At 42.9% G+C, this 22,755-nt stretch overlaps 1 protein-coding gene across 1 annotated transcript in view; it reads right to left on the bottom strand.

Annotated features, from left to right (window-relative positions):
• Positions 1-22,755, bottom strand: part of ITPR2 (inositol 1,4,5-trisphosphate receptor type 2) — a 428,506-nt gene that overhangs the window by 366,151 nt on the left and 39,600 nt on the right. The window contains exon 2 of the mRNA XM_054719205.1: positions 20,047-20,117. Coding sequence (XP_054575180.1) covers positions 20,047-20,117 — 71 coding nt within the window. The remainder of the gene's footprint in view (positions 1-20,046; positions 20,118-22,755) is intronic.

Below are 22,755 nucleotides of genomic sequence, written 5' to 3'. Positions count from 1 at the left end.
GATATACAAATGGCATATAACTATATAAAAAGGTGCTCAACACCATATGTCATTAGGAAACTGCCAAGCACTATATTTGCTGGGGATGAAGAAATGAACAAAACAGTTTTATTTTCTCTCTTTCTAGAGCTTTTAGTCTAGTAGGGAAACGTATAATACTCTGGTAATGGAAAAATACAAATATTTCTTTCTAATGGCATTGATATTTCATGGCTTACTTAAGCATTCCTAAATTGTTGAATATTTTTATTGTTTTCCTTTTTTAGCATTACAAGGAAGACAGCTAAAAAAATCTTTCTGCAAATTCTTTAACCACGTTTGGGCTGCCCTAGACCCACTAGAACAAAGGCTTTGCCTGATACTATTATCAGGCCTAGATCTAGATGTGCTGTCAGACAGATGGTATGGAAGCTCTAATGGGCAAAAATTAGAACACTTCTTTGTGTAAGTGTTCTTACACAAAGTAATAAAACTTAAGTAATACCCTAAAATTCTATATGAAAGCCCCAAAACAAATAGCCAGTATTTTCCATAGGACATACAGCAAAATAACTAAAGATACCTTCATTTGCTATGAATTTTGCCCATCCTATATTGACTCAACAGCCTATGTTAATAATACATTTTATGAGCTACTTTATCGTTGAACTTGTATGCCCAGGAGTAGGGAGAGATGGAACTTTCTTACTTAATGTTTAAGATAAGAATTCTTAGGTTGTGGTTATTTTAGATTCTCCTTCCTGAACCAAAGCCTTGTAACATACTATATGTTTCATTCATCTAATAGCTCTCTAAGAAGTATGGACCAATTATAGTTCTTCTTCAACGTGAGAGACCTATTTCCACATAGCTTCTCTTAAAGCTTATAACCTTTGCATATTTTGGCTGACCGGACAGACATAGTAATACCCAAAGTTGTTTTAACTTGTAAAACACTTAAAGGTTTTTTTCCCCCCACATTTTCTAATATCATTAAATACTACTTGAAAACATTAACTTCTCACTTAGGACACATTATGATATATAAATCTTTTTCCTACCTTTGCATATTTAAGTTTCTCCATTATAAGTAATACTGTGACAAGTATCACATCACATGTTTCTCATCGCATCTCATATTTGGTTCTACAATCTTTACACTTCTCAACTCAGTCATTCACAAACATTCACTACAGGCCTTTCCTGCTGTAGGCGCAGTGCCTGAGATACAAAGCCGGTCCTCGAAAAACACTCAGAAAATAACTATTTCTCCTGTCTCCTCATTCTGTGCTGCCTCCTTGGTTTGCCTGCAGGCTTCTTGGTTTCTAATTACTCTCCCTGACTACCATTCTTGCCTATCCATTGCTTTTCACACATGCCTTTTCCCATAGCTCAGCTAAGCTTATTCCTAACCCTTGCTATCTGACTGTTCCTCTAGCAAGCATCTCTCAAACTGTTTGGTCTCAGGATCACTTTATACACTTAAAAAGTATTGCAGACCCCAGAGAGATTCTGCTTTATGTGTTATTTTTCTCTGTATTTACTGTATCACAACACAATCCTATATAATAAAGAGCTGATATGCTAATTAGACTGGACAGTGGAACAACCTTCTGGAACGACCTTCCGGAATGACCAGTGGGTGGGGCCACAAAGGCCGAGGCAGCTGGGGCTGTGAAGGCCAAGCCGCTTGCATGAATTTTGTGCATCGGGCCTCTAGTAGGACATAAGCATACATTTCATTAGCGAACAGCAGAGATGACAACATCGCACTTTCACATAGCCTCTGGTCAACTCCATGCAGACTTCAGAAAGAATAAAAGTGGAAAAGGCAAGTAATGTCTTCGGATCATTATGAAAATAGTTTGATCTTGCAGACCCTGCCAAAAAGATCTTGAAGACCCACAAGCTAGAGAACCACATTGAGGCCCTGTCCTGAGACTTCCTGTGCTACTTATTTCACACTGTGCACTGACCATCTTTTCTGGCCTGTGGCTGCCACAGGAAGTCCGTCTTCAGCTTGCTTGCTTGTTATACACCATGATAGCATGACTCACAGGGCATGTGCAGTGAGTGCTCCTTATTTGCCTTTGCTTTCAAAGTTATCCATTTTCCAAGACCCAAAGATTCTGAATCAGTGTTTCCTGGCTCTTTATGGTATAAGCTATTTAAGTGATGAAACCTTGAATTCCAGGCTGTTTAATAAGCTTTATTTAGGAAGGAACAAGCAGAAAATCCAAAGAATCCTCTAGAACAGTGCTACCCATCTCTTGTGTTAGGTGAACGTAGGGAACTATCTTGTTCTCTTGGCTTACCTACATAAAGGCCAATTAGTGGAGATACCTGCCTTTAATTTTATTAACAATGCTGGCCAAATATATAGAAAGAAAATAAGGCTGAGAAAGGAACAGGAATTAAAGGATTTCCACTGTTGCTAAGTCAAAACATTTGTTATATTCCATCAGTTGCCTTCTGCTTTGCTTTTACATTTGTCCACTGGACAGTCCCACTGTCTATTTTTTTAACATGACATTTCAGGTATTGAATGTTTTTTCTTTAATAAAACATTACAGAACCCAACTCCCAACCTAAGCACACAATTAACTCTGTTTAACTCCTTTTCTTCAATGTTTACCCACATCAAAGTATTTACTGATGCAGATACAACCAGAGTATAAGTTGCATAATATGAAACTTTCTACAACAAATACAGCTGCACTGTGCTTCATGCAGGACCTCTAAACAGAACCAGAAGGGCAGATTCCTCAGTCCTGTTTCTAAACAGAGCTGAAGCTTCTGTGGTTTAGAAAATGCTACTTTCAAAACCATTTTAGCCTACCTTTCCTGATGCTTCCAAGACAGGACTCTCTCTGGATGCCATTCTTTTATTTTTTTACTAGAGGCTGGATGCACGAAATCCGTGCAAGAGTAGGCCTTCGCAGCCCTGGCTGCCTCGGTCCTCGCAGCCCCAGCTTCGTCCAACGGTCGTTCCACTGTTTGGCCATTCAGTTGATTTGCATATTATGCTTTTATTATTATAGATTTTATTTTTTTAATATTCAATAGCTTTCTTTTCCTTCCTTTTTTAAAATTTATTATTTATTAAATTGATTGGGGTGACACTGGTCAACATGAACATATAGGTTTCATGTGTGGATTTTTATGTAACAAAATCTGTATATTGCAACATGTGGCCAGCACCCAAAATCAGATCTTCTCCTGTCACCTCATATTAGGCCCTCCTTCTCCCACCACCTCCTTCCCTCTGGCAACCACCACACTGTCTGAGTTTGTAAGTTTCAGTTTTATATCCCACATATGAGTGAAATCATATGGTTCTGAGCTTTTTCTGTCTGACTTATTTATCTTCTATTTCTGCACAGGCCTTGAGAGCCTCTGGAAATTTAAGTTTAAGCAGCGGTAACTCATCCAGTGGAAGATTCACACACACCAACCACAGTCACATAGCAAAACGTTAGAGAAATACCAAGACTTAGTGAGCAGTGAGCTCCTGGGGATCCAGAACTTCCGTTTTCAGGGCCGAAGTGTCTCTTTGTAGGGGAATCGCCAGCTAAAAATGGACAAGCCAGGCTCGAGACAAGCAAAGGTGAGTCCGTGGTGCATCTCCAGCTGAGGCTGGATCTCTCCTTCTGAGGGCTGTTAAGTTTTTACCTGTCTTATTCTTTAAAAGATAAAGTTTCCAAACTACTTCCAAGTATTTGTAAAACAAACAATGCCACCTGCCAGCAATGTTGGCTTTCTTCTGAAATTGCTCTATTTACCTTGAAAACCACAAAATGTAAACAAGGGCACCTGATCAGAGAAGATCTTGAAACTACTCACTCACTAAACTAACACCTGGGAAGGAAAGGCAGTTGACTTGGACTTGAACACACCAAGTTCAAATCGATCTTTTATCTTAGTGGTGGCTTGAACAGTTAATGATTAGTAAGCTTTATGGAGATATGCAGAAACTTTTAAAAACAAAATAAAACTTTTATTAATTTATTTCATACTCAGAAGAGAGTAAAACCAGTAAGGCCCACCTATTATACACCACAGAAGTACAATCTTAATTCACACATACTTCCACTTAAAATAACAACCATGTGTATGCCACTCTCCCTCCCACTGGAGAGATTACTTATGCTACAGAGGATGTGAAAACTGAAGTGATTTGACTTTTTAGTTTGTCTTTTAGTATGCCTAATACATGACAAAATAGGAGATGATAAGGGAAATAATTTATTTTAAAATAGCTACTATTTATTTAATTGATAAATTAATTGAGCTAGCTCTCCATCTTCCTGCACAGCTAGCCTTAGAGGTGAAAAAAGTCACAAAAGTATAGAGTGGGGAGACTTCTTTTTTTTTTTTTTTTTTTTTTTTTCTCAGTGAAATCAGGAGAGTATTTGGGAAAGTTATTTAACTTCTCTGTACCTAAATTTCTCCATCTAAAAATTGAGATATGACAGAGGATGTTATCCTTTCCCCCCAATATCTACTCTCTTCTTCCTTTAGGTAACAGAAATGCACAAGTTTTAGGTAGGCACAGAACCAGCGCACTAACACATTCTATAGCTTCCTTATAGCAAGATAAACCATGTTTATTACTTTCCTGTGGCTGCCGTAACAAATGGCCACAAATTTGGTGGCTTAAAACAATAAAAATGTATTTTTTTTTTCTAGTTCTGGAAGCCAGAGGTCCAAAGTCCAAGTGTCCTCCGGGCCACATTCCCTCTGAAGGTTCTAGGAGAGAATCCTCTCTTGCCTCTCCCAGCTTCAGAAGGCTCTAGGTATTCCTTGGCTTATGGCAACACAATTCCATCCTTTGTCTCTGTCTTCACATGGCCTCCCTTCTATGTGTGTGTCTTTTCTTCTGTCACTTATAAAAACACTTGTCATCAGATTTGGAGCCCACTTGGGTAATCCAAGATGATCTCATCTCAAGAGTCTTAATTTAATTACATTTAAAAAGACTCTTTTTCCTAACAAGGTAACATTCACAGGGGCTGATAATTAGGGCATGGGCTTATTGGGGGAGGGAGTATCATTCAACCCAATATACCATGTGACTATGAAATATGAATAAGAGTGAGATATGCAATTCCACATGTCCTTGTGAAAAGATCTTCTTGCCCTTGATTCCTCTTACTCCCTTTCTACTAACTGAAAAATGGTGACTCTCATCAGCAACTTTGAAAGCCATGTGTTGAGAATGGTAGAGTTGTAACATGGTTCTGGATCACTTACCTAGAAACTACTGAGAAAGAAACTTCTATCTTATATAAACCATTGGTTTTCATTGTTGTTTTAGTTCTGTTATAGCACCTTATCTAATACATGCAGATAATAATATCTTAATAACACAAACTACTTAGGGCTGTACAAAGATTAATTGGATGAATAAAACCTAAAGTCTTATGAACATTACCTGACATACAACAAAGACTAATAGTAAGTGTTCTTGATTAGCAACAGAGATAGTCGAGCAGTCCTGGTCATATTTAGTTATCATTGATTTACTTGTCGATATCCTGAAAATCTACTTTATATTGGGGTAATGGCTTTATTTATACTCAAATAAATAAAGCACTTCATTTCAGTATTATATTCAAAAGAAGAGCAAACATTTCATTATTGTATAAAAAGGAAATGCAATTTAGCTTTGTATACCAATTATTACCCTAGGAATTATTTTAATGAAAATGTACACACTAGGCCTGAGAAGCCTAGATGTCCCTTCCCCACAGGTACAAATCTTTCAAGTTACAGGTTAAATGCTATCTTGATACGCTTTCTTCATCTCTCAAAACAGGAAATTAATATCTCCATCCTCCCACAATACTGTCACCATACCTTTTTAATTAGCCCTTATCACTTTCCCCCTTGTGCTATAATTATTTATATACATCTTATCTCCCTCATTACATTATAAATTCCTTGAGAGCAGCATTCATTTCTGATGCATTTAAACCGTAGTAACTAGTTCACACATTGCATTGCACACAGTAGATTTTCAATAAATCTCTACTAAATGCATCCAAGATCTTGCAAAGTGTTGAAAAACATCAGCTTCAGACAAACCTGCCTCACCCTACAACCTTGAGCATGTTACTTACTTCTCAAAAGTGTGGATTTCACATTTGTAAAATTGGACTATTAAGAATTAAATAAGGTAACATGGATAAAGGTCATCATAAGCACTCAAAGTTAAAAATTTCAATATGTAGGCCTTTCTATCCTCGGAAAAAGTCATCTTGGCTACTGAGTTAAAACATCCAGAGATGAAAGGTATTTACTCAGTATTTACAAAGAATTTGGACACACAACTAACTTTCCACACAACACTGGAGGGGAGACTTTTACACTTGAGCCGCAGCCCTGATTTGCTTAGTAAGTGAGGGAGTCAGAGTTGGCCCTGATACATGCTTAGTAAGTGAGGGAGTCAGAGTTGTCCTCACTCCGCTCAATCATGTGCATCACAAGTGTGAATTTTTTGCCCATCACTGCTTACTCTTAAGGGAGAGAAGTAAACTTCCTAATCTAAAGCCGTGAATCAAAGTTCAAACATCATATATGTTTCAGATACACAACTAGTTGTGTGAGTGCTGCCTTAACAGCAATTCATGACATTCACAACATGAAGTCCTATTTTTCCACTCAGAACCACACCAACGTCCCTTAGAGACTGAAGTATTCAAACATGCAAGTACTTTTATAGTCCTGATTAGCTTCAACAAGAGAAGCAAAGAGGTAATATAGTCTGTTTTTATTTCATCCCTTCTCCAAAAGCTTACTGAGAAGACTTATTATCCAATTTCCATTGCCACTTAAGAGTTTATTAATAGGGGGTTAGCTATCAAAGGTTCTTAATATAATGACTTACCACAAATACAACGAATCAACACAGCAGTAACATTCCACTGAACAATCTTAAAGATGTTTTAGTATAAATCATGTCATTGTTGGCTTGCAAATTCATTGCAATTTTCTAAACTTCTCTGAATACCAGCAAACTATAATATGCTATAACCTAAAAAAAATTTAACTTAGGACATAGACTTTTTTGTCTTATGTTATTCACACTATAGGGTTATATGTTAGAATGGACATTTGACACCAACAAATTTAAATTTAGAGGTGTAGAATTTAAGACTATATTAAAATAGGGCGTCTGGTAGATAAATGGTGGGTAGATAAATGCAGTGTTCACATAGTCCCACAACCACATTAAAATTACAATTACACTACAGAAAAACCATCATTCAGAACCACCTGAAATCTAGCTGAACAGAAGTCCTACAACTAAAGATATAAAGAAGAAGCCACGTGGAGACTGGTAGGAGGTTCAAAGACAATGAACAGGCTGGTCCCACATCCACTGTGGTGGTTAAAAATTAGGAGGGGTATCTCAGCTCAAGAGGTCCTGCATGAGGAAGGAGGAGTCCCAGCCCCACACCAGGCCCCCTGCCCAGGGTTCAAGTACCCAAAAGCCAAGTCCTTGTAACTTCTGAAAACCAGCAGCAATTATGGCTGAGTGAGGAGGGCTGCTGGAGTCCCAGGCTCTCTCAAGTGGCCCATGCACAAACTTATTCAGATTCTGAGCTTGAGCACTGTGGCAGGGCATACAGGAGGAACTGAATTGTCTTGCATCCGAGCAAGGGTTGAAGGGACAGCTTTCTCCCAGACTGAGCCCTTTTGCCACAGAGTCAGCAGGCAAGTATAATATCTGAGTCTCCATCAACCTGGCTAACATTGTTTGTCCCGCCCTGGTAATTCCTTGAGACCCATGCCACCCAACTTGCAGACCCACAAGTGGCTTTTCCATATGAATTTCCTGTCTTGGTTCATGCTTCAGACCTTCCTAAAATATCTCAAACAAGCAGCATCTGGCCTCAGAATGTCCTGAGCATCTTGCTAAGTGGCCCCAGGCCTGGCACTAGCAGCAACTGATCTTGGTTCACAACGTGGCCTCTCCTAGGCACTTCCAAGCCCAGTTCAAGTAGCAGCCATCTTCAGATTGCTTTGTAGCTCATGCCAGGTGACCCTGAGCAGGGCACAGGCAGCTGACTTTGGCTTGCACCTCTTGGGAGGCCCAGAGCCAGCACAACTGGTGGAATACTTCAGACCATGTCAAAGCAACAGCCAACCACCCCCTCAAGTGACACACTCAAGGTGCAGACTCAACAAGCACCAGAGCCCAGCTGAGGCAAGTCCTGCTCCATGGGATCAGCCACTGTACAGCAGATCCTCTGCAGCTATCTTGGCTAGTCCTGGCAGCCAAGTGACCTGGGGTAAATCCCTCGCATTGAGATGCCAATAGAGATCAAATAGAGTACAACAGGAGGGTACACACAGCCACAGGGAGGGCAAACATAGAGTGCCATCCTAGAGTGCCCAACTTTGGTGACTGGGGAGGCTGCACCAATGGGCCTTATAGGATACCTACTACATAAGGCCACTCTACCAAGAAAAGGAGATGTAGCAGCTCTTCTCGATACATAGAAACAAACACAAGGAGGCAGCTAAAATGAGGAGACAAAGAAACATGTCTCAAATGACAGAATAGAACAAATCTCCAGAGAAAGAGCTAAACAAAATGAAGACATGCAATCTAGCAGATGTAGAGTTCAAAACAAATGTTTTAAGGATGCTCAATGAATTTAGCAGAAGAGTAGTGAACTTAGTGAGAGCTTTAATAAAGAGATAGGAAACATAAAAATGGAGATGAAAACATAAAAAGAGCCACTCAGAAATGATTAATACAATAACTGACATGAAAAATACATTACAGAAAATCAACAGTAGAACAGATGAAGAGGATAATCACTAATTTGGAAGATAAGAGAACAGAAAACACCCAATCGGAACAGCAAAAAAGAAAAAAAGAATTAAAAAAATGAAGATAGTTTAAGGAGTCTCTGTGACAACTTTAAACGCACCAACATGCACATCATGGGGGTGCTAGAAGGAGAAGAAAGAGAGCAAAAATGATGGAAAACTTCCCTAACCTGGTAAAGGAAATAGACATACAAGTCCAGGAAACAAAGAGGGTCCCAAACAAGATGAACCCAAAGAGGCCCACACCAAGACACATCATAATTAAAATGACAAAGGTTCAAGACAAAGAGAGAATTTTAAAAGCAGCAAGAGAAAAGCAGTTATCTACAAGGGAGATCCCATAAGACTATCAGCTAATTTCTCAACAGAAACTTTAAAATTCAGAAGGGATTAGCATAAAATATTCAGAGTGATGAAAAGCAATGACCTACAACTAAGATTACTCCAACCAACCAAGCTATCATTTAGAACCAAAGGATAAATAAAGAGCTTCCCAAACAATAAAAAGCTAAAGGATTTCATCACCACCAAACCAGTACTACACGAAATGTTAAAGGGTCTTCTTTTAGCCAAAACCAGTTTGGCTCAGTGGATAGAGCATCGGTCTGTGGACTGAAAGGTCCCAGGTTCGATTCCGGTCAAGGGCATGTACATTGGTTGCGGGCATATCCCCGGTAGGGGGTGTGCAAGAGGCAGCTGATCGATGTTTCTCTCTCATCGATGTTTCTAGCTCTCTGTCCCTCTCCTTTCCTCTCTGTAAAAAGTCAATAAAATATTTTTAAAAAAGGGTCTTCTTTTAGAAGAAAGAAGATTTTAAAAATATTAATAATAAGAAGGCAATAAATAAATACCTATCAATAATTAATTTAAATGCAAATGAACTAAATGCTTCAATCAAAAGAAAAAGTGGCTGAATAGATAACAAAACAAGATTCTTACATACGCTGTCTACAAGAGACTCATTTCAGATGGAAAGACATACACAGATTGAACGTATGAAAAAAGATATTTCATTAAAAAGGAAACAAAAAAAAAGCTAGGGTAACAATGCTTATACCAGACAAAATGGACTTTAAAACAAAGTGTATAATAACAGGCAAAGAAGGACCCAGCATTTCCACTTCTGGGTATTTATCTGAAGAAACCCAGAACTCTAAATCAAAAAGACATACATCCACATATTCATTGTTGGCATTATTTACAATAACCAAGATATGAAAACAACCTACTAGTAAGTGTCCACCAAAAGTGGTGCGTATATACAATGGAATACGACTCGGCCATAAAAAAAGAATGAAATCTTGCCATCTGCAATAACATGATGGATCTAGAGGGTATGGTGCTGAGTGAAATAAGTCAGACAGAGAGAGACAAAGGTCATGTGATTTCACTTATATCTGGAATCTAAAAAACAAAATAAATGAACCAAGCAGAACAGAAACAGGCTCATAGATATAGAGAACAACCTGATAGTTGCCAGATGGGAGAGACTTGGGGGGAATGGGTGAAAAAGGTGAAGGCATTAATAAATACAAATTGGTAGTTACAGAATAGCCATGGGGATATAAAGTATAGTATAGGGAATACAGCCAATAGTATTACAATAACATGTATGGTGTCAGATGGGTACTCGATTTTACTAGACAATTTCAGTGGACAGTTTCCAGAACGCTGGTAACCTCCAACTTCAAGCTCCTGCATCTCTCTTCTCTTCATGAGGATGACCCCTGATACCTGGAGAACTTGCCCAGCTGCCAGGAGGAGCAACGCAGAAGTGTGTTGTAAAAAGCGTGTGATAACACCTCCCGGGGCAACCCACAACCCAGAGGAAGGAAGTTAGCCCCAACCTTGCTGTCCCTGGTAGGAGATGCTGCGGAATGTTCCTCATGGTTTCTCAGAGGGCCCCAGCAGGACTGAATTCCAGTTGCCACAGTGGGGGGCATTCAGGAACACTTTATTGCCTTTCTTTCTTTAGGCTCACTCATCCCCACTTTCTCATCTGTGCTTCCAGGGATCACCTCCCAAACAGGACCTCCATCCAACTCTTCCAGGGCATGATTTGTAGGTACTCCAACTAACACAGTCCTGATCTATTTCTCCTCAGATATATTCAATAACAGTGGAACAACACATGAAATGAATAACACATATACCTTTTATGAACTTAACAAATTTCAAGATGTCATGAGGCTGGGAATTTGAATAAATAATTTCTCATCTCTAGATGAGAGCTAAGATCAGAGAGAGTTTGATCAGAGAGTTTGTTGAGAGCTAAGATCAGAGTTTGGCAGGCTAGAACAATGAGCCAATGCTAACAGTATGAAATGTAACAGATTCTCTACTTCAAGCATGTCAAACTCGCGGCCTGTGGCCACATTCGGCCCACAATGAATATTTTTGTAGCCCAGCCAATATAACGGTATCTAAGAAACATTTTAATAAAAATTTCGTAACTTAATTTTTACAATATCCTGTTATACATAATTATTAATAACAAACTACAACATTCACTAATAACTGATAACTATAATCATGTTGCATTCATTTCCCTTACGCACCTTACACGCAGGCGCACCATTTCTCTCCACTAATACTAGCAATGAATATTTTAGCAGCGGATTGCCGTGTCATTAGTCTTGGACTAACTTGTTTGGTGTGCGCAACAGGAAATATTTTGCTTTCGGAGAACAAAAAAAAATAGGTTTATTTGCACTACACTTATTAATTTGTGCAGTTATTCATTGTCTGGTAAGTTAATGTCCAAGAAAAAAATATTAACTTTTATTAAAATGCTCTATTACTTTATGTTAACGATTATTCATTTATTTCAGCTCTTTGTATTCAGCATGTCTCTATCAAAATAAACCTACATTTCTATGAAAATTGAAGCTTTTGTTTCTTTGTGGCCCACATAAACTTAAACCTTGTTTATTTGGCCCATGTTAGCCTTTGAGTTTGACATGCTTGCTCTACTTGGTTCCAAAGTACCAATTATACAATACAGGAGGAAGGACATGAGGATTTGTAGAAGCAAATGAAAGAGCATCAAGAGTTTGGGTTGATTAACAGATGGAGGTAAGTTAGGAACTCCTGCCTAGGACTCTAGGGCTGCAAGTATGGCATGAAAAAAGAGGGAGAGTCTCATCAGACTGCACCCCAATGTTCAGTTCTTTCTACGTCAGTAAGAATTACAATGACAAACAGGAGCCTCACCAGAGAACAAACAAGGTAGTAGGATGAAGACTAGAGAAATCACTGAAGAATTTGTAGCTGGCAGCAGGTGAAAGAATTTTTAAATATTAAAACTGTAGAAGAAAAGATCTGTAGGAATATGATCATTCTAAACAAACACTTCAAGGGTATTGTGTGGGGAAAGGATTAGATTTAATCTATGTGGCTTTACAGGACCAACGGGTAAAGTTTATAGGAGGGTATAATTCAACAGACAGTATGGTACAGTGGTTAAGAACAAACAGCTCTGGAGTCAAACTTGGTTTGAGTCCCATCTCTACCCATAATGACCTTGATGACCTTAAGATGATTGCATAACTTCTTTATACCTAACTCTTTCAGCTGCAAAATTGGGATAGCAACACTTTCCACTTTCTAGAAATACTTTATAATAAATCATAGTGCAGCAGGTATTGAATGCTCAATAAATGCTAGTTATTTCAAATCTAAAACAGTTTCAATCTTCATCAAAGAAAATTACACTAACACCAAATCTGAAGGAATTCAATAAAGCAATTGTTAAGGTAATAGAGGAAGTAATTGTAATTGGCTCATACTGGAGATTCACTGTGTTAGACATGATTGACATGTTCAAGTACATAAAAAGTCACAGCCACTACCTCGCAAGATGACTTTTTCACTTATGCATTTGAGTGTGTAACCACCATGAGTAGAAGCAAAATGTGAGAGTCCCAGCCTTTAAAATGACTTCCCTGAATTATCTGAAGAGACGGAGTTGAGTTTAAAAGTGATCTTGTCAATCTTCCACTGAGTCCTCAATTTTCACTATCTGCTTTTGACTGCACAGTAGAGAAATTCTCCACTTTAGTTTCAATTCCTGAAGCATTCTGACTTATTGGTTCAGAATCACCTTGTGCTTGCCAGAAGTGGCCACTTGGTAGGCATGGTGGATTACAAAACAGTCACATGTCAAATGACAACAGAATCTCAGAGTTGGAAATTCCAAAACCAAATGGCCCACCCCGGGGGGAATATCTGACCAACCAAGAGAAGGGCTGTCTTCTCATCCCTCAGCCCTCCGGGGGAGTGGCTCCCTAGGTTCTCCACTGCTTCTGTTTCATCGCCCAAAGGGTAATAAAAGAACACACAAAGCTTTCTTCTTTGACTTATATCAGCTTCTTCTTCTAAAAGAAAGACTTGTATCAACAAGCACAGACTTTTGGGGAAAATCCACACCATAGTAGAGTTGTCTAGAGAATGGGGGCAGGGAAAGTGTATGAAGGAACAAGAAAAGAAAAAAAAGAAAAATCAAAAGACTATAAAGTCAACAAAAATAAATGCCATGATGTAATATGAAAGGAGAGGGTTAAATTGTATATCAAAAAGTATGAACAGTGATAAATCATGTTGATATTTTGTACCCTGATAGGATGAGGAGAAGGACAGTTAACCTCAGCGGTATTCTCAAAACCTTAACCCCAGTCAAATCATGAGAAAACATTAGGCAGACACAACCCGAGACACATTCTACAACATGCCTGGCCAGCACTCCCCAAAGAATCAGGTCGTGAAAAAACAAGGAACGACCTAAAAAGTGTCACAGAGCGGAGAAGACTAAGAGGCGACTATGACTAAAGGCTACATGGGATCCAGGATGAGATCGGGAATGAGGAAAGGACATTAGTGGGAAAACTGGTGAAATCCGAAAAGTCTGGAATTCAGTGAACAGCAGTGTACAAATGTAATTTGTACGCGGTACATGTAATTTCTCATGCACTATGATTATGTAAGACGCTAACATTAGGGAAAACTGGGTAAAGGGGCAATCTCTTTAGTACATTCTTAACCATTCCTCTGTACATCTAAATTTATTCCAAAGTTTATCTTTTAAAAATAGAGAATATTTGATCATTGAAAGAATTTCACACTCACTCGAGAGACAGCCACTGTGCTTCTGTTAACAGTATTCTGATTGTGTGCTTTCTACTGAAAAATAGCTGTCTGCCAAGATTTGAATAACTCTTTGGAAGTTATTTATTTGTCAAAACTTAGTTTCCTCTGTTCATATGTGAGGCAACGTGACACAGTCAAAAGAACATTTCCTTGTATAATTGTGTGTATTGGGGAGAATCCTTTTAGCCTTTTTTGGAACTTTAGCTCCTCATTCAAAACATGGGGGGGCGAGTTACACTCTATTTTTAATCACCTAGAAGCTCAAAATTTTGATTCACTTGAAAAAATCAGTATGAAAAGCAAAAACCTTTTCAAATCAATGTGAGAATACCATGTGTCTGGCTGAGGCCCAAGGCACTGAGGTGTAGTGGGCTGTTGATACCTATTGTTTCTTCGAGTTTTCTAAAAAGTAACAGTCAGGGAGGGTGCTCTGGAAACTTGGCAGAGGACTGTGGAAACGCAGGGCTGCTGATTCTGGGAGGCAAGTCCATGAAAAAGCAATGGTTTTTAAAGTCAAAGGGAACAGGGGAATGCGAGGACAGTGTAATGCAAGGGCTCTTAACCAAGTGAAGGGACGAGGCATCTGGGACTACAAGGCCTGCTTGGCTATTGAACAAGCCCATCTCCAGGAACGCTCCCCTGGTGCTCCATCAGGATGGGTTCCAAGAATCACAGGGGACGAGTCCGAGCTTTAAAAACAGACCTTGGCCCTTGCTAGATAGAGCATCAGCCTGGGGACTAAAGGGTCCCAGGTTCAATTCCCGTCAAGGGCACATGCCCCGGATGCAGGCTCGATCTCTAGTAGGAGATGTCCCCTGCGGGTGATCTATAGTAGGAGATGTGCAGGAGGCAGCCAATCAATGATTCTCTCTCATCATTGATGTTTCTATCTCTCTCTCCCTCTCCTTTCCTCTCTGAAATAAAATATATATATTTAACAGGAAACCCTGAATCCCCAATCAGAAAGGACCCCCCACCCTTCTCCCATGATGAATGGGAGTGAGAGAAATAGTTTAGTCTTAAGCTAGGAAGAGAAAATGAGAGGCAATAAGCAAGGATGATGTTCGATTACAGGAAAAGCCAGCCTTCCAGGGGCAGGACGGGGAGCACCTTGAGTGATTCCTGCTTTGAACCAGTGCCTGCTGAATAAGGTGACCCCAAGGGTCTGAGTATCCTAATATATGAAAACCCTGAGTCCATCACATTCACAACGACTGGGAGGCTCAACCAACCAGTAGTTAGTCCTGACCCAGCACTGACTGCTGAGGGGGCTGCGAATCAGGCCCGGAGAGAGGCCTGAAGAGAGAAGCAGGGTCTGATCCATAGTCTCTGTGGCAGCTGTTGATCAGCACTTGCCTCTCTCTTTAGCTCCGGGCCTGGTCAGCAGCCACGCCTCCATTTCTCTCCAGGCCTCCACCTGGGCTGCTGATCAGCCCCGTCTTTATGATCAGGCCCCATTGATAGGCCCAGAGATGCTGACTGGCATAGAAACCAACCAATCAGAACCAAATCTGGGTCAACTGTGAGGAGCCAATGGCTGCCTAGGAGGTGGAGCTTTTGACGCTGATTGGCATAGAAACCGACCAATCAGAACCAAATTGGCCAGCAGAGGAGGGCAGTTGGGGGCGAGATCAGGCTGGCAGGGAAGGTCAGTGGGGGCAACCAGGCTTGCAGGGGAGGGCAGTTGGGGGCAACCAGTCTGGCAGGGCAGGGCAGTTGGAGGCAACCAGGCCAGCAGGGGAGGGCAGTTGGGGGCCATCAGGCCAGCAGGGGAGGGCAGTTGGGGCAAGATCAGGCCAGCAGGGGAGGGCAATTGGCAGTGAGATCAGGCCGGCAGGGGAGGGTAGTTGGGGGCGAGATCAGGCCAGCAGTGGAAGGGCATCTGGAGGCGACTGGGCCAGTAGGGGAGCAGTTAGGTGTTAATCAGGCCAGCAGGGAAGCGGTTAGGGGGTGATCAGGCTGGCAGGCAGAAGCGGTTAGGGGCAATCAGGCAGGCAAGCTGTTAGGAGCCAGGAGTCCTGGATTGTGAGAGGGATATCCGACTGCTGGTTTAGGCCAGATGTGGGATCTGGCCTAAACCAGCAGTTGGACATCCCCCAAGGGGTCCCAGATTGGAGAGGTACAGGCTGGGCTGAGGGACACACACGGACACACACACACACACACACACACACACACACACCCCAGTGCATGAATTTTGTGCACCATTTAGGGCCTCTAGTCTATATATAATTACCTACTGGGTACAAAGCAGTTACCCAAGGGTTGCCTCAGACACACTAAAATATTATTTGTACTTTAAAACAATTCACTGGGAAAGAGAAAAAGAAAAAAGGCAGCCACAAACCCTGAAAGTTTATCTTTGAAAGATTAATCTTCCCTCTAACTGACAGAGAAATAAGGCTACCCACGCTTCTGGCAGTGAAGTTGGGGCACCCCTGGGACCCAGGTTTTATCACACGATCCCAGGGCAAAGTTTGGGTCTCTCGTCCAAAATCATCTAAAGGCTATTTTTTGGGATGTCTACTATGGGGGAACCTCTATGCTTGAAAAACACAAAAAGAGAAAAATAAAATCCTGCCCTTGAAGAAGTTATAAAATAGAGTCAAATATGTTTAAAGGAAATACATCATGCTTATCTATTCCAAGTTAACTACCATTTGTATAGTGACTTAAAACACGTCCACGTTTATTCTCTGGAAAGATTTCCAGCCACACAAAGCCTTGTGTGTTTGGCCTTGCTCTTGTTATTACCCACCCCGACTCCCAAGGGCCAATGACAGGATGTCCTCTGAGGCTCAAAGCGGTTAGGTGACCTAGTTACAATGACACAGCCGGTGAGCGGTACAGTCAAAATCTGAACCCCATGCTTTTTTCCCTTTACAAATGCAGATTTGTTGTCCCAGTTTGCGTTCAAGGCTTTTTATCTTTAAGGAGCTACAGTTCACAAAGGAGTCTCTGTGGATTCATTTCTGTTTATTGTTACCACTCTGACCTCCACGTGCCTCTTCCACCTGAGGCATCATTGTTTTTCTTCAGCTTAGGGAAGTTCTCACCCATATCCCTTGACATACTGCTTCACGCCCATTTGCCTCTCCTAGAACTTGCTTAGGTACTGCCAAACCTTCTCAGTCTGTCTCTAAGCTCATCCACATTTTCCTTTTTTCTATCTCTCTGTACTGCATCCTGGGTGAGTTCCTCAGTTCCTTTGCCAAAGCACTAATTCTCTCCTCATCTTTATATAATGTGCTAGATCAAACTTTTTTTTAATATATATTTTTATTGTTGACAGTGTTACAGATATCGCCCATTTCCCCCCTTCCTCCCCTTTCTCCCAGCCCCTACCCACTCCCCCGAGGTCTTCACTACCCTATTGCCCATGTCCATGGGCTATGCATATCTATACTAATAAAAGGGTAATATGCTAATTAGACCAGACATCATTCCAGACATCCTTCCTGACAAAGCTGGAGGTGTAGCCAGCCTGAAAACTGCCCGAAGCCCCTTGCCCAGGTCAGCCCCACTCCCAGTGGGGACCCCCACCCCAATCGGGGGCATGGCTGAACTACAAACCCCCCCGATGGCCCCTCACCCTGGCCGGCCCCGCCCCCCCAGTGGGGACCCCCACCCCAATCGGGGGTCTGGCCGGCCTGCAAACTGCCCGTGGCCCCTTGCCCAGGCCAGCCCTGCCCTCCAGCAGGGAACCCCCACCCCGATCCGGGGCCCCCTTCAGGGAAGGCCAGCTGGCCCCCACCCATGCACCAGGCCTCTATCCTTTATAATAAAAGGATAATATGCAAATTGACCCTAACAGCAGAACGACCAGAACGACCACTGGACCTATGAGGTGCACTGACCACCTCTTGGTCCCTTTCCCCAGCTGGCAGGCTCCAATCGCCTGATGGCCACCCGTGGCGGGGATGGAGCTGGCGAGCGGGCGGGAACAGCCAACCTCTCTGTCCCTTCCCCTGGCTGGCAGGCTCCAATCACCCAATGACGAACAGGGAACCCAGGGGTGGGTGGCGGCGGGGGGCAGGGCTGACTGCAGGCAGCTGGGGAAGATGGTCCTGATCACAGGCCAGGCCTAGGGACCATACCCGCGCACGAATTTCGTGCACCGAGCCTCTAGTAAGTATATAAGTTCTTTGGTTTATCTCTTCTCACCCCCCTAAACACACATTGAGGTATGTTGGTCTGTTCCATGCCTCTAGGCTTCACGTCTTATTTTGTTGGTCAATTCATTTTGTTCATTAGAGTCCACAAATAAGTGAGATCCTGTGATATTTGTCTTTCTCAGTTTGGTTTATTCCACTTAGCATAATAAAGATCAAACTTTTTAGAACCTGTCTGTTCTTCCATTGGGGCTTCTCTGCCCTCTCCTGCCTTGGAAATCATTTCCACACACTCACTGCACAGTCTCTGGCAGGTTGACCTGATTTTTGTCACACTGCTGACTCTCCTTCACAGTAGTTCTATTGCGAGTCCTTCCTTGTAATGCAGAACCAGCACTAAATGGTCCTGTCCTGATTAATGAGGCACTAAGTTGTCTTTCAGAGACAACAGACCAAAACCACATGTCATGCAGCCGAAGCATGTGCAGAGGAGAGAGCTGTGACCTCCAGCTGCACCGGGAACCAGTCTCACCACCACCACCACCACCACCACCACTGAACCAAAAGGCAGCACAGAACCAGAACTTGACAACAGGACCCTTTCAGAAGCCAAGGGTCCACTGTCCGGGAAGATCTGGTGTTGGCGCCCCTTTACCATAAATGGCCAAGTTCCAACATCCACCAGCTAAAACTTGCCCGCGAGCACTTCGCATACCTGCTCCCGTCACCCTAAAACCCCGTTAGCCCAGTCCAGTGAGCAAGATGGATTTGAGGCACCCTTAGGTCTCCCATCTTCTCAGTGAGCACCTTCTTGATCAATAACCCTTGTCTTACTCCAAACTCAGACATTTTGTGTGTTGGCCTTTTGAAGTGTCAGGCACACACACTTGGGTTTTGGTAACATCCCCAGTGGGGAGTGTCCCTACTGCGCGGTTTTATGGGTGCTTCTCATGGGCAGTGTATTTCCCACAGCCTGCCTTATGTTAACTTTTCCACCTGGGGAGGAATGTGGATCTCTTTTTCAAAGTGACCAATTTAATTCAAAGGACATGGACTGTGCTTGTCACTCTCTCCACCAGGTTCTGCGTTTAGGCAGAATGAAACATATTTTTATAATGAGAATTGTGTGGAAAGTGCCTATCACAGAGAGTGAAACGTGGGAAATATTTTCCAGATGCTAACTTCTCCCTTCCCCAGGGCAGTAAGTAGCACGTCCTGACTCGGCTGTGGGCTCTAGGGACTCCTTCCATTCTCTCTCCACATTTTTATCCCTTATTACAGCTGCTTTTCACCATGTGAGAAGGATGCTGGCAGTATGCTCAAAATGAACATCGTTTTAAAATTATTTCTATTGTTATAAGTACACACAAACTATGAAATTGATTTGAGCAAGCTTTTAATTACTGGTTTTAGTTGCATATGATTCTTTGCAGGTTCTATTAATCTTTCTTTCATAACAGTCGAATAATAATCAATCTCCTACTATGACTAATTCCTTAGTTGATAGTATCAAGCTATTTCTAAAATTATACATAGAAAAGAGTTCTAAGACAATTGTTAGTTATTACATACCATCCAAAGTGACATTTGAAAAGCTAAGCTAACACATCACTGTCACCCTCCTGGAGATTTTACAAAGATAAACTAAAGAGCTGCTAATGAAACACTAACATTTATAGTATAACTGTCACAGAAACGTATATACATTCAGCTGGATGTACTGGTTTGAAAAGTGGCCTCTCACAGTTTATTTCCAAGATTTCCTTTCAATGGATAGACTACTGTCTAGTAAAAAAAAAAAACAAAAAAACACAAAACTATTCTTTCATAAAAGATGAAAAACAATGAAAGAATTTTTAAATATTTATACGTGAAAGCTTCACATTGAATAAATTACTTATTTTAAGATTAAAAATAACCCCTGCTCCCTGAGGTCACATAATAAAAATATATATTTGTTTCTTACCTCTGAACTTCTTGGGAGGGTTGGCAAGGTCCCCTGCCTCCGGGTGCACCACACACCTGTCATCCACTAACCTAGAAGGAAAAGCATAGTTATGTTGTTAACATTGTCACATTCAAAGAGCACAGACAGCACATGGATCCTGTATAAACATATACAAAGAGTTTTAATACTACTCTTCATTAATAAGCTTTTTAATGATCATGGATTTATAAAACGATGTGATTTTAAAAGGATTAATTAAAGCAGGATTTATGAAATTGAAAATTAAGTAACATTGGTAAGTGGTAGGACACTGGTTAGATAAATCATGACATAGACAAACCATGGAACATTGTAGAACTATGTAAAATTCTATTTAGAAAATGTATTAGCCTACAAAACATTTATAATATGTTGTGAAAATAGGTGGTAATCCTAACTAATAAAAGACTAATATGCAAATTGACCGCACCTCCACTACACCCAGCGCCACGCCCACGCGCCCCGCCCACAATCCACGCCCATGGCCAATCTGGAGAAAATATGCAAATAAACCCAACCAAGATGGCTGAGGCCACGGAGAGCAGGAGGGAGGCTTGGGTTTCCCCAGCAATGGAGGAAGCCAAGCTTTCCGCCTGCCCTTGCTGGCCTTGGCTGGGGTCGGAGCCGGGCCATCGGAGCCAGGTGATCAGAGTGAGCTGGGGTCCCCTGAGGGTGATCGGAGCCAGCTGGGGGTCCCTGCCCAGGGCCCGAGCCTCAGTCAGAGGCTTGCGGCCTTGGCCGGGGGCGGAGCCGGGTGATTGGAGCCAGCTGGGGGTCCCTGCCCAGGGCCCAAGCCTCGGCCAGAGGCTTGCAGCCTTGGTCGGGGGCAGAGCCGGGCGATCGAAGCCAGCTGGAGTCCCCTGGGGGCGACCGAAGCTAGCTGGGGGTCCCTGCCCAGGGCCCAAGCCTCAGCCAGAGGCTTTCTGCCTTGGCCAGGGATGGAGCCGGGTGATCGGTGCCCCCTGGGGTCCCCTGCCCAGGGCTGGAGGCTTTAGGCCTTGGCAGGGTTGGAGCAGGAGATCGGAGGAGACAGGTGTGAACTGCAGAGGAAACACCTTTTCTGACCACTCATTGGCTAAGCTCCCTGTACGCCACTGGTAATATTCTTAGTAACTTGGGTATAAGAATCCAAAAAGGTGATCTAGGGCTTTTCCACCACACTCCTGGAGAAAAAAACGAAGGTTTGCTGCTGGAGGGCTAAGAAATGTCATAACCTGCCCTAGGCGGTTTGGCACAGTGGATAATGCCTAGGTTTGCCAACCGCAGAGTCCAGGTTAGATTCTGATCAAGGGCATGTACCTAAGTTGCAGGCTCCTCCCTGGCTGGGCCCAGTTCAGGGCTCATGCAGGAGGCAACCAATCAAAGTTTTCCTCTCACTTTGATGTTTCTCTCTGTCTTTCCCTTTCTCTTCCACATTCTCTAAAAGTCAATGGAAACATATACTCAGATGAGGAAGAAAGAAAGAAAGAAAGGAAGGAAGGAAGGAAGGAAGGAAGGAAGGAAGGAAGGAAGGAAGGAAGGAAGGAAGGAAGAAAGAAAGAAAGAAAGAAAGAAAGAAAGAAAGAAAGAAAGAAAGAAAGGTCATATCCTATGAAAGACACATCTTAAAAATGCCTAAAGAAAGTTGTCATTTTTTCATGGTGAAGGGACTGGAGTCCGTGTTGATGAAAACACCTTGGTGGCTGCGGTGACTGGCAGTGGCTGCAGCAGCAGGGTGATGGAGCTGGTGCCTTTCCCTGATCAGCCCAGTTGTCTCCCACAAAGGGAGGCCAGACTGCAGCTTAGGTACACTCCCTGTGGGGCGCAGGCCTAAGGTGTCAGTAGGACATCCCCTGCGGGCTCCCCGTATGTGAGAGGGGGCAGGCTGGGCTGAGGAGACGCCCCCCAGTGCACAAATTTCGTGCACCAGGCCCCTAGTCCTATATAATAAAAGCCCAGTAACCGAAACGCAAAACGACCAGAACGACTGCGGCCCCTTGCTCAGGCCAGTCCCGCCCCCCAGAGGAGACTCCCCCACCCCATTCGGGAGCATGACCAGCCTGCAAACTGCCCATGGCCCCTCGCCCAGGCCGGCCCTGCCCCCCAGTGGGGACCCCCCACCCCAATCGAGGGTGGGGCTAGCCTGCAAACCACCCATGGCCCCTCGCCCCAGCCAGCCTTGCCCCCCAGCAGGGACTCCCACCCTGATCCAGGGCCCCCATTAGGGCAGGCCAGCCAGCCCCCACCCATGCACCAGGACTCTATCCTATATAATAAAAGGGTAATATGCAAATTAACCCTAACAGCGGAATGACCAGAATGACCACTGGACCAGTTACTATGAGGTGCACTGACCACCTCTTAGTCCCCTTCCCTGGCCGGCAGACTCCAATCGCCTGATGGTGAATGGGGAACCGGGGGTGGGTGGCAGGGGATACAAGCAGTGCCAGGCCAAGGCCCCTGCCCTGCCAGTTGTCCCACATACAGAGGGCAAACCGTGGTGGGAGCGGGGACGATGAGTGGGCAGGAACAGTCAGCCAATCACCCGATGGCAAATGGGGAACTAGGGGTGGGTGGCGGCGGGGGGTGGGGCCGGCTGCGGGCAGCTGGGGAAGATGGCCTTGATCACAGACCAGGCCTAGGGACCGTACCTGTGCATGAATTTCATGCGCCAGGCCTCTAGTAAGTCAATAAAACATAAGATATCCT

The sequence above is a fragment of the Eptesicus fuscus genome, chromosome 7, assembly GCF_027574615.1.
Source record: "Eptesicus fuscus isolate TK198812 chromosome 7, DD_ASM_mEF_20220401, whole genome shotgun sequence".
NCBI classification, from domain to species: domain Eukaryota; kingdom Metazoa; phylum Chordata; class Mammalia; order Chiroptera; family Vespertilionidae; genus Eptesicus; species Eptesicus fuscus.
The sequence above is the reverse complement of the archived record's forward strand: the minus strand, read 5'-3'. Positions and strand labels throughout refer to the sequence as shown.